The 13,267-nt window shown below is 38.3% G+C and overlaps 2 protein-coding genes across 6 annotated transcripts in view; one reads left to right on the top strand and one right to left on the bottom strand.

Moving 5' to 3' along the window:
• Positions 1-245: 245 nt before the first annotated feature.
• On the bottom strand, positions 246-6,788 carry RBBP9 (RB binding protein 9, serine hydrolase). Its single transcript, XM_039874418.1, has 5 exons — positions 6,606-6,788; positions 5,353-5,395; positions 4,483-4,588; positions 2,659-2,744; positions 246-2,242 (listed from the first exon to the last, which is right to left on the bottom strand). Exons 1-5 carry the CDS (start codon positions 6,702-6,704, stop codon positions 2,007-2,009), a joined length of 570 nt encoding a protein of 189 aa, XP_039730352.1. The 5' UTR covers positions 6,705-6,788; the 3' UTR covers positions 246-2,006.
• A 4,979-nt stretch (positions 6,789-11,767) lies between these two features.
• SEC23B (SEC23 homolog B, COPII component) overlaps positions 11,768-13,267 on the top strand; it is a 34,406-nt gene continuing 32,906 nt past the window's right edge. Inside the window, exon 1 of one of the 5 annotated variants that reach the window (XM_039874412.1) lies at positions 11,768-11,928. The gene's annotated coding sequence lies outside the window, so the exon portion shown is untranslated. The other 4 variants (XM_039874413.1, XM_039874415.1, XM_039874416.1 and 1 more) reach the window with 4 other exon arrangements.

Here is a 13,267-nt window from a genome sequence, read left to right as displayed (position 1 = left end):
TCAAGTATTGGAATGGCAAGAACAACATCTGTCCTTCCTGGGACAGGGCCTAGCACAGAGGTGCAGTCTTGTTTAATAAGAAAACGGAACTTAGAGGAGAATTATAAGTGGAGAGCAGGAGCCAGTTTTAAATAGACTGTATTGTGTCTTGATAATCAGAGACTGATTTTTTTAAAGCTTACAATCAATGGCTAAAACATAAAAAAGTTTTCTTTGCCTTACCAGAATAAAGAGTCTCTTTAAACATATTTCCTATAGCATGTTTTTAATTCTGAATATCTGAAGAGAAAAGAGAATAATTTTAAAATCCAGCACCTCTGATAATAGATACGTATAGGTGTAAACTTTGACTAAAACAAATAGTGAGGCTCTAGACTTATGACAACACCAAAAAAAATCAAATTGTGAGTGAAAACCCTAATCCTTTCAGTTGATTTCCATTTAGTATAAGGTAATTTGTTCACCTGAGAATAGCTATTCCCTGGAGTCAAGGCCTCTCTATGCTTAATAATGATCCATATATAGTCAAACATAGAATCATGAGAATCCATGAATTGAAGGCTTAACTAAATAGTTTACGTGGGATTCTTCCCTGAAACCCTTCTGATCTTAGTTTGGTGATAAGTAAATTTTATGAAGCCGTGATTTTTATGATCAACTAAGCAAACTAGTTGAACAGAAATAATTTCAAGTTGAGTCACTTCTACTTTGAACTATCATTCATTATTAGATGGTGGGCAAGAGAAGAATATAAAATACATGCCCTAGATTCCAGTGCTGTCCAATATAAATTTCTATAGTAATGGACTGGAAATTGTTTAAGGTAATAGCTGGGGATTATAATAGGCAAAAAATGTTGGGAAATGAAAAAAGGGTTTTTTGGAGGGAGTATGGTCAGAAGAAAAATGGAATAATGTTTGAAAGAGATCTTAAGGACCAGGGAAATTAAAAGGTAGAACTCCTTACAGAACAAAAACTTCAGGCGTGGAAAGATTATTTTTAAAAATACTCAAGATTGTAACAAAGTTCAAATTGTTCCCATGATTTCATACATTGACATTATGTTCATTTTTCAGGCTTTATAGAGACATTTAAAGTACGTGGCTAAGTTACTATATATGGCAGAGGTCATAAATGGATGGCTTGGACTTTGTGTGTCTTGCAGTGTTTGTAAATTTTTTATTTACACTGTAGTTGCCAACTAACATAATCCATATGTATATGGATTGAACATATACATATGGATTATATATACATACATATATATTCCCTGACTATAAAAACCACTGTATCAAGTTATTTCCTCAAAAAATCAAAATTGGCAACATCTTGCCACAATCTCTTATGGCATGAATTCCTCACATGCCCTAGTCCTCAGCACTGTGATCTCACAAAAATAAAGTTGATTGTGCTCATGTTCCCTGCCTGACCCTTGGAGACCCTGCCTCATAGCATCCTTGTTTCAATTTTTCAACATGTTCAAAGGACTGGAAGGCAGGGTGTCAAAGATGAAGGCCCCAGTCTGGGTTTAATATCCTGGGCCAGCTCAAAATAGCTAGTGTTTTGCACTCTATGCCAACACTCTGGACCTTTCGTCATGTTTTTCCACCTTTAGAATAGAAGTTTTATTTCAAAGAGGAGTATAACTCCTATAACATACATAAAACTTACTTAGTTTTAATCTGGAGTAGGAATCGGGAAACCTGGGTTCTATTTCTGTCCTATTCACTTTGTATAGATAAGGATGTTTAAGCTGTCCTTATATCCCTTATCATATAGGAAAATACTAGTTCATAGCAATGTGGGGAGATGTAGATTCTATGGAAAATGGAAATGCTGTTTGTAACGGTTTGAACATTGAAAAGTTCTATATGTGTTTATTTTTTAGGAATTTTTAGAACTTAATTTGATCTGTTTTATGTGTCCAGTAATCATCTGATAGTAGATGATTATTTACTAATAATATGATCATTGCTCTACTATATTGGTATGCAAAATAGCGGAAATCATTCTGTCTGTGCTGGTACTTTGAGCATAAACTTTACCACATTAATCAGTTCAGGAAACTCCATGTTCTGAAAGTGGCCACGGTCAGTGAATCTATACAATTTGGCTTCCAACCTGTCAGCCACTTCTTCTTGTTCCTTCCAGGGAAGGAAAGGATCATCAGTGGAGCCAAACTGTACAATGTGAAGGCAGTTGGCTTTGATCTTCTCCCACTGCCAGGGGCGACTGAAGTATCCTATGGGGAAAAACATATATATAACCTCTCAGTGCCCATGGATAAGTTCCATTCTAGCCATCTAAAACATCTGGTGAAGACCATAGCAGAGACACAAAGAATCAGAACCTAAGTGTGAGTTAGAAGCCCTTTGGTTTTCAAATCTGTAGGGCTTGATACCAGAGGTTCTTGTGAAGAGGGAGTATATAGCTTAAATGAAGTCACTCCTCAAGGGTTCAATTCTAGACTATGGATTAGAAAGAGGTCTATGACTTTTCAAAGTGTCAAAATTCTATCTAAATATGGATGGTAAATATTTCTCATGTGACCTTAGATTTTTTTTAGCTTACTTGAAAGACAATACTGTTTTATAACCTGAACAAGCAGCCCCATGACTAGTGGAAGGGCTTTTCTAAAGCTTCTGTCTTCAGACTTACCACTCGCACGCTCATTTTCGTCCCCCAAGTCTGATGTATATGCAGACACTAATACAATAGCATATACTCGATGTGTTTCTGCATACCTGGAGAGAAATGATGTCAGTTAATATTTAATGTTAAATCTGATCACCATAAAGTCAATAAACCACCTAAAAACTCACTTGATTTAGCTTACAGGAGGCATGTGCTATGTGCTGTTGAGATTAATATGAAAATTAGTAAGGAAACTACAGAACTACAAGTTCAGTGGTTAATCATTAACCTTGGCGAAACTTGATGAGTTTCTACTTATTTTTCAAGGTAGTCCAAAAGTCTTCTATAATCCTTTCTGAATAAATATAAGTATAATCATTCTCTTAATGCGTGTATTAATCTACGTTCAGTACGCATCAGCATTACTTGGTTAACACATAGTCCCAGAGCATCCGATTCAGTGAATTGGGATTGAGGCCCAGGAATCTGCATTTTAAGGCAGACATCTCCCCCAACCCAAGTTACCAATGCAAGTGGTCTGTGAACCATATTTTTAAAAAAAACTATAGTAGCAGTAATGTACCTCTTCTGCCACACATTTCACATTGCATTTTACTTGTTTGTGTTGTATTATACCTGTCTCCCTTAATAAACCGTCAGCTCCTTAAGGGCATGTATGAACTTTGATCTTTGTAACCCTGGTGCCTAGGACAGTGCCCAGCAAGTAGACATTCAGTTAAAATATTTGTAGACAGTTCTCTCACTCAGCAAAGACTAGACTAAAGGAAGACATAGAATAGTAACAGTTTCAGGGAGCTCCACATTGAAAAGCATTATTCGTGTATGCTTTGATTAGTGTGGCTGAAAGCTTATGGAATTTGGTGAGATTCTCTAACATGGAATTCGTGTGACATTCTGTGGGACTACTTGGAACAAGAGCCTATGCAAAAGCTATATTACTTTGTCATTCAGCTTGGCAAATATGGAAGAAACTCAACTTTAATAGGCTTATTTGGCCAGCTAAGTACTTGCACCCAAGACCTTAAAAGCCTAAAGGGAGAGACAAGTTATATGGAGAGCATCAGGGATGTGCCCATGAATCCTAAGGAATGGGGGCTTAAGAGGAGAGGGAATATCAACCACTATCCTCCAACAAACACTGAGCACCTACCATATGCCAGACCCTCTTCTAGGGGTTTCAGTGTCAGAGTGAACAAAGTCCACCCTCATGGAGCTTACATTCTACTGGCAGGAGACAAGAAATAAACGGGGCATCAAATAATGGAAGTGCTATGGATAATAAGGGAGATGATAAAATATAAAGGAGGCAAGAGCCAGTGGGGTGAGGTTGCAGTTCCATACGGAATGATTAGAGAAGACCTCACTGAAAGGAGACATTCAAGCAGAGACAAAGGAGAAAGCCATGCAGGTATCTAGGAAAAGAGAGTTCCAGGTAGAACAGTGACAAGCACAGGCCTAAGGTATGTGCATGTTTGGCATGTTAAGGAATTACAATGAGGTCTGTAAACCAGGCTGGGGGCAGTAAAAGTAGAGATGACATCAGAGTTACTGGGGTCCTTGAAGGCCAAGGAATTTTTCTGAAGATGATGGGGCAACTGGTGGGGTTTAGAGCCACTTGGTATAAAAGGATCACTGTATCCCAGTAAGAGCAAAAAAAAGTTTGCTAATCCACTAACCAAACCAGGAAGGAATTAGGACAGATTATTTTTACTACTTTTGAGGTCAGCACCATTTCCTCTCCAGTGGAAACTTCGGATATACACAAGGTATTTCCCAAGCAAGCCTGGCTGGAGCCTACACAGGGTGACAATTCAACAAAGATCGCACCTCATGGCCGCAATGGCCCCAGAACTGTGGCCAATGATGATGGTTTTCTCATCACAGTGTAGCTCCGTCTCCATGAAGGGCAGCCAGATGCTCTCTCGAGCTGTAACTAAGGTTCAGGGTAAAGAATCTGTCATTTGATAGGGACAGTCTTAATCTAATGCTGCTCCACCTTTCTAACAGATGACTACTCAGCAGTTCCCAACTTTTAAAACCACAGGACCACAATGAAAGACGAGGCTGTTTTAACACAGCTAAAGATCTGCATGTAGCTATTTGAAAGATTCAAATCCATAGTTTTGCTAAATAGTTTTATTTTTACCACATTCTTGTAAGAAAATACTGAGGAAATAACAAAATATAATGTATTTTGATGTAAACTTAAAAAAAACTTGACATTCTCTCAAATTCATGTACATATATATATATATATATATATATATATATATATATACTTTCTTTCCAAAACAAATTATTGAGACATGTCATAGCCATACTCAGAACAAAAGTGGCAATGTTACATTTTTAAATATTAGGATCTCATATAAATGCTCCAAAGTTTGATCATATCTCTGCCTCAAATGAAACACCCATAATTTCTGCCTGGAAATATTTGTTGACTCATAGAAGGGAAAATCAAGTTGCCTGCACAGTTGAAAATTGAGTTTTACCAAGCCCAAGTGCTTTTCTTGATCCTTACTAGAATTTTCTATTTTTTGGTTTATACTCTCCTCCCCAACTACTAGCCATCATTCATTCTTAGGTACATATTGCCTTTGGCTTCTCTACTATAATATTCCTCTTCTCTCCCAGGAAAATGTGAGATCAAAACCCAACAAGATGAGACTATTTAAAAACACATTTAAAACTTACTTGGATCAGGCATGTTTTTAGCCAAACACTGGAAACCAGGTATCTATGACATGGGGGGAAAAAAAGCTATAATAAAGAGCTTAATTACAACTAATATTTTGCTAATAAGAAATGAGACACCTAATATGCTTCTTACAATCCAATAAGTATTTGCTTATATTATGAAATGAAGTAGGTTGAGTTCTACAGCATTATATATGAGCATACAATCCCTTTCACAAACTCCATCTGTCTGTAGTTCTATATCTAGCCAGCTCTGTAGGTCTCTATATAAAAAGACCTATATCTGCATTTGTACATATATTTATAACTATAGGCACATATCTGTAGAGAGGGCATGAGTGAATGTGTTCTAGACAGATTGACCTGGAGCCAAACAGCGTGTGTGCCAGGGAGTAGGTACAATGTGGTACAGAAGCATGGTACAAAAAGTCGGCGATCCCATCCTCTTAGCTCCAGCCCTGAACTTTAGGTTTGTAGCTCTGGCGGTGATTTGCAACCACGACCCTAAATTTTATCCCAGAAACCTACTCTAGAGGATGGCAACCCAGAAAGCAACCTTTATCACCTGTTTATGGAAGAGAGTTTTTTAAAAAATCAAGATGCACAAGACAACCTACAGTAGAATGCCATTTTTATAAAGCTCACGAAGAAGCCAAATTAAACAGTACATTGTTTAAAGGATGCATACACAGGTTGCAAAAGTACTTAAATTTTTAAAAGGGGAGCAAATGAAAAAATTTTAGGATGGCAGGGATATAGGATGGAGGACACAAAGGTGGCTTCAAAAATACGTTCTAGATTTTTGGTGGTGGATTCTCAGGTATTCATTACATTTTGTTAATACATTAATACTACATATTGAAATAATAATAATAAAAAAAAAACTAAGCAGGGAGCAAAGAAAATAGAATCATCCAGGAAGCCCCAAATCTGAACCAGCAGCAGATACTGGACGGGGAGCGATCCAATCTCCGTAGTTCCAAGAAGCGGTGCCTTGTACTCTAACGACTAAGTCCCCAGAGAAGTCCTCCAGGCAGTTTTATCAACCAAAGTTCCAACCACTAGTTCTAGAGTTTAAGACGGCGCATTAGAGGAGAAGAATGAAAACATCTAAGGCTGAGAGGAGGGTGTTGTGAGGGAGTAGGGGAGCGGGGTGAAGGGAGAAACACACGTTTAAACTTCAGTCCTCTGTCCCTTCCGTCCCCTCCAGCTCCAAGCTGACTTCCCGGCGCACGAGGCGTGTCTCTTACCTGCTCCAGCTGCTTCTTCACCCAGCCATACCAGCCATGGGTGGCCACATCTCCGCCTCCGTTCCCGGGAACAATTACTGCCTTGCTAGGAGAAGCCATGAAAGCAGGACCAGTGTACTCCAGCAGCCAACCCTGCAGTGGTCAGAACCCGAGACCGCGTCCGCTGGAGAGCCTGCGCTGCGGCATTCTGGGAATTGTGGTTTTAGGGCGCCGATAGGGCAGCTCACTCACTCTTTGGCCTTCCTTACTACACAGGCAGTCAAAAACAAAATTTGTGAGTTTCTATCAAATGTAAATCACATTTTACTTGCCTGTTACTAGCGCTCTCATTGTTCCCTTTAATTTAGGACAGGCTATGACGCGCTCAGAATGTTACCTCTTTCTCTTTTCTAGAATTACTGATATTTCTATAGTAAAGTGTTTTTAGTTCCAAATGTGCAGAACATAAGCTGTTCACTAACTGGGGAGTCCTGAAATCCACATTATTTTCAATTCTGATTGCAAAACAGTTCTTAGTAGAATATTCAATATTAGCTGTAGTTGTTATTTTTCATTACTTTAAACCCTGTCCTTTAAAAAGTTTTCACCATTTATGTAGAACATGTGGATAACACTCAAACTAATTTAGACACTGGAGAAATTAAGGCACCAATGAAATGGTTGACCTATTATAATATGGCAGTCCTGAAATTTTAGGAACTGGTCATATCTTATAGATGTATCCAAACCTTATTAAATTGAAGAAGGCAGTGTGTGTGTGTGTGTGTGTGTGTGTGTGTGTGTGTGGTGGTGGTGGCATACAATACATACCATACAAGGCTTTTCTATATGAGAGTGAAGAGGAAAATACTTCTAATTCCTTGCCCCTCCCATGGACTGACTTACTGTGTACATCAGGTTTGTGTTAGCATGTGACAATTGAGAAACACTCTTTGCAATTATTTTTTTGAACAAGCACAAGTAGATGATCAATGATACACTGTCCCACCAACACATTCTTTAGAAAGAGCATGACATACTCTTTCCTCTTGGATCTTAGATTCTGGATTTTCTTAAAAAGGTCAACATTATTTAACTTTAAATATAAACTTATTCACTTAAGAAAGAATGAACTACTGACACACAAACACTATGAATGAGTTTCAAAAAGATTATGCTGAGTGAAAGATGCCAGACAAAAAAAAAAGTACATACTATATGATTCTAGGAGGCACAAGGAAACATTGTGGGGTGATATACACATTCATTTTCTTGATTGTGGTGATGAGTGTCAAACTTTAACAAACTACACTTTAAATTTGTGTAGCTGATTGTATGTCAATTATACCTCAGTAAAACTGTTTAAAATTTAAAAATAAATTAATACAACCAGAGGCATTCCTGCAGCCAAGTGGTTGTTTGCTTAGTAGTTTTTAGTTCAAAGAAACAATGACAGGAACTGTCTTTAACAGGAACTTAACAGGAAGTGTCGGCTGAAAAAGAATCTACCCTTTCTTAAGGTTCATTTTAAGATTTGTCTTTCTTCTCACTCATAGGGTGATTAGCTCTTCTTTTTAGAAAGAGAAAAATAAGGTAATGACTTCAACTCTCACTTTTCTCAGACTGTCAACAATGATTGCAGATAACTTTGTACAGTGACAGATGGTTACTAGATTTCTCATGGTGATCACTTCATAAGATATATAAATGTCAAATCACTATGTTGTACACCTGAAAATAATGTAATATTGTATGTCAACTATACTTTAACTAAAAAGAGCTTTACAAAAACATGATTGCAGAGATTATATAATTACACATAAATCCACCTTTTTTTCTTTTCTACTTTTTATCTATCACACAAGCATTTTCTGAGCTTGTCATCATCAGAGGAGAAATAGCTTGGTTTCAAAACAACATTTTTATAAATTTTTAAAAATTTGCATTTATATCTGGTATATCATTTGATAACATTGAAAGAGCTTTTCACAAGAACTTGCCGAGAAAATTTTAGTCTTTCTAATGGATTCAACCATTCTCCTCTAAGGCCCTCTTTCTGAATAATCTTCTGCCTGAACTTTTCCTTTCAGGTCAGGACCTCTTCTGTAGGCAGTTTGTATCTAACCCTTCAAACTCACTGTTCAAGCATTCTCCCCTCTTCTACCTTTCCATTTCTTTCACATATTATTTTTTAACCATTATGAGAAGAAAGGGAAATAAAAGAAAGGCTTCGTAAGAGTCTTGAAGCACCCATGGGAATTAATTGGTAAAGGAAGAGAGGTAAAGAGGTTGTTCTTAGCAGAAAGGAGGGCATGCAAAAGGGCACAGAGGAGAAACAGCACAGTTGGGCTTGGAAAAACAATTGGTTCAGTGCTGTAGAAATGTGTGGGAATCATAGATCCCCTTGAGCACCACAATAAGCGGCCTCTACTTTATCCTGTGAGTTCTGCGAAAACTATGTAGAATTTTAAACAAGAGAATGTCAGAATCAGATGTGTGATTTTGAAAAATCTGGCAACCAATGTGAGATTTGGGTTTGGCAAAATTCATGCAAAGAGATCATTTGGGAGGCTGTTACAGTAATCCAATGAGAGGGGATGAGAATTTGAACTAAGTAGATAAATAGAATTAAGAAATATTTAGAATAACAGATCAATAGGGTTAGGGGGTTATAAATGTAGGGGGGAAAATACAAATTAAGTTTTACATGACATGAGAGACTTCATAAGGAAGTGAAGACCCAAAGAAGCAGTTAAACCTGATTGTTTCATGCTAGATTTGAAAAAAAAGTGAAAAATCACGGGGAAATGTGATAGGACAAAAGGATATGAGCAGTATGGATAGTAAACTCTGGGAAATTTAGCAAGGACTGTTCATTCCAATTCATCTTCAGAGGTAAAAATGCTCCTTTCCTCCTAGTAAAGGGTGGGCACTTTCCACATGAAAGTCTTAGGACCTGCTTTAGGGGAGAGAGGGAAGGTCAGAGAGTAGTCCTTCAGGTTATTCAATATGTCAAGGTATCATATTTTCAGGCAGTGTGTCCTGAACCACGTCAAGAGAAGGAGGGGCCAAGGATAACTCTCTAGTTTCCAGACTAAGTGGGAGAAGGATTTTATCTCTAAGTGAAACAAAGTACAAGAGGCAAGTACAAGGTTAGTTTAGGGGCAAGGGGAAATGTAAATTCAGTTTAGAACATAACGATATTGAGATGCCCAAGAATACCCAGAGATATCCAGCAGGTTGTTGAATATATGAATCTGATGTTAGAGAAATACAAGCCAGAAATGTAGAATGTAGATTATAGATAAGAAATCGTATTTCAGGAAAACTGTGAAAGATTTTGAAATACTCAAAAGAATTTACGGGGTGAACTTTCTGTGGAATGCTGGGCAGTTTTTAAAGGAAACTCTGGAGTCATCTGATCACAAGGGCTGTGTGCCTTTATCCTTGACTAAACTCTTTAACAATGCTGTAGAGATAGCAATTAATTTTTGGAAATTGGATAATAATACAAATGTTTCTCACCCATAACAATACAAATAGCACCTGTCCACAGCAATGCAAATTAATTTTGTGTGGTAGAGAACGTGTCTCTATAAATCAAAATTTTCTTTGAACTAGTTTGAATATCCTTACTGGTTCCCTTATTAATAATGAATTATGTAGAACTGTTGACACATGTTCATTTTATATTTGTAAGAGGGCCATAATTTTACCATTTTGAAGCTAACAATTTTGGAGATTTCACCAGCATCCCAATGGATTCACCTGACAAAGCCAGGTAAATCATGTTGGTGTAGAAGATGAAATTAGGTTAGTGTATCTCTTAGAGGAGATCTGTCTGATTGGCTTATGGAGAGAAATATACACTTATATAAATCATTTCTTCCTAAAACTCCCAGAAAATAAGAAAATTAAATGTCATAATTTAAATTTGCTAGTTTTTTTTTTTTTAATCCTTACTACAGAAATTTCTAGTACAGAAAGAATCCAAGTTCAAATCATCAAAGCACATTTTTGCCAAATGATATTTCAATGTTTGGTTAAAAAAAAAAACAGCTTCTATGTCTTTTCTCAGTGTAAAGTATAATACACAAGAGTGTATTTTAATTGTGATTCTTCCTTAATGAGAGGAAAATTAATTTGAATTTCCTAAATTTATACACATGTAATGTTGAAACGACCTAACACTACTCTTACATGTTTTAAGAATATGAAAAAAGTAAATTTGTTCAACAAAATTAAGTATTCTAACAAACTTTTTATATCAATAGTAATTATGTTTCATAATACATGGACTTAAACGAATTTCTATGATATGTAATTTAAAATTCTACTAATATTAAACTGAGCTAATTAATCGTAATTCTTGGATGCCTAGATATGTTCTAAGTATAATTTTAAGTTCATTTAGTTTTGCTTATTTTTATATGCTACAAAGAGACTCTATATCTCTGGGTCAGATTAATAAATGTGCTAATTTTTGCCACTTAAAAGAAGGCGTAAAACGGTTGTGGTGGTCGTATAAGTTGCACTCTATGTCGCTATAAGGTTTATTTAATCTCCTAAAGTGCTTGAATATGATAGCTCTGTTATTCACCTTCTCATAGAAGGATGACAGGAATAGACAAGTAGAGCGGAACTGTGCGCTAGTGCCAGTCTCCGCAGAAAGCGCGAGCCACCAGACATAGAGAGGAAGAAACTTTGTAACGTGATGGAACAGAACCATACCGGTGCAACTTACGATGAACCTTAACTGGACCCAGAGACCTGCCCCGACACAGGTGTGTACAGGAGTCTTAACACCCAGCGCCCCTATATTCACCCCGCCCCATCCCGCACGCTGACACCTCCTTCCGGCCAGCTTCAGTTTCCATCGCGCGGCGCCGCTTCTTCTTCCGGGCCGCACGTCATCGTTCTCACTTTCCAGTAACTAAGGAAATGAGAGGAACGTCTCACTGAGGCGAGTGGATGTCATTTTGGATCAGGGCGAACCACTGAGGCATGCTAATTATGCCTAGGAAACAGTACGACAGGCGCCGGGGTTTTCTAAAGTAGAAACGTTTAGTGAATTGGAAATACGTGTGTTCTGAGGAACTGGTTTTGTAGAGCGAGGCTGAACTGTCTTGCCCCCTTCCAAGATGGCGGCGCGGCTTATCTGAGTCTCTTGCTTCCGCTCGTAGGCTGGGAGGCGCTCTTTGATTGGTCCGCGGGCGGCGCCGTGACGAAAAGGGGCGCTGACCAATCGGCTGAAAGCTGAGCTGGACTTGACGGAGAGAGCCGGAGCTGGTTTCTCGTATCTGGAGGTGCGGAGGGCTGCGGCAAGGTGAGCCGCTCGGGTCAGGTGAGTGGGGAGCACAGGAGACGGAGGTGCGAGGGCATGGACTTGCCTCTCTGTGGGGGACTAGTGGATTGCTCCTGGGATGAGGCCTTTTCCCGACGGGCAGAGGAACCGAGGGAATCGGTGACCCAGGGGTCTTCTGGGAGACGCGTTCCCCGCCAGGCTTCTGGCCTCTGAATCACGCGGTGCGGAAGGACCCTACCCCGCTTTTACAATTGAGGAACTCGAGATTCAGGTGAAATGACTTCTGTTTCCTGATTGAGCTGGAATTAGAACCCAGGTCTTCAAGGATTAAGCCTTTGCTTAAACTGAGTCCCTGTGTACTGAAAAAGTTATGTCTTGGGGTACGAGTGGTTCCGTGTTTTGTTTTGGTTTTGTTTTTGGCAGATACTCCTGTAGGATCTTACCAGTCCTTTCATTCATTCATTCATTCATTCATTCATTCAGCAATTAACATTTTCAGATACCCTTCCCCTTCAAGAATCAGGTGTAAGCCATAGAAAAATGCACATTCGCTCATACACAGAATTTTACGTAAGTTTCAAGAGGATTTCTTGACTCTTTGAAGTCCCCTGTGAGTTATGTGCCTGGGTTAAGAATCCATGCTCTAGAAAGGGAGAGGGGAAGGAACAGTGGGAAACTGGGAGACCAGGTTTGAATATGTAGGTGCTAGAGAACATTGTGTAGAGCCAGTACCTTTTAATGAACTATTTTGATAAGAGAAACAGTCATTTAATGAAGACTGCTGAGGTACTTAGTTAGAACTGTAATATTAGGACTTGCTTTCATTTCCACTTGAGTTCTCTGTCTGCCACCCAGCAAGTTGGAAAAGTGCCTTATGTGTACACAGTGTCTCAGTTTCCTGCTTTTGCCAGAAATAACAAATATGTCTTAGAGTTTCAGATGGAGCAAACATTTGGAATTTTAGTAGCCTAGGTTGTGTGTAGTAATTAATTTATCTGCTTTACCAGCCATATAATACTATTATCTTAGTCCAAATTATTTATGGTATGGCACTTCTCATAATAACCCAGAGACAATTATTATTCAGCATTGCATGAAATATGTGCTAGAGGCCAATAATATTGTAGATTCTTTAATTTTTCTTTTCTTCCCATTTTCCTGAGGGACTTATTCCCTCAAACACTAATAGTTGAGGTGTGTGTTAGCCTAGACTTTAGGATAAAAAAAGGATGTATGAATCAATTAGTGGTGTTTGAAAAGCTTAGGTTATTAACTGGAATCTTTTCACTGCATGGTCATAAGCAGTCATGGCAAGGAGAGAGGTCTTGGTGAGGGACTCACTAAGCATTATAGCAAACTTTCCCTTTGAAATTTTGGT

The sequence above is a fragment of the Pteropus medius genome, unplaced genomic scaffold (assembly GCF_902729225.1).
Source record: "Pteropus medius unplaced genomic scaffold, Ma_sr-lr_union100, whole genome shotgun sequence".
NCBI lineage: Eukaryota > Metazoa > Chordata > Mammalia > Chiroptera > Pteropodidae > Pteropus > Pteropus medius.
This window is presented reverse-complemented; position numbering and strand designations above follow the sequence as displayed.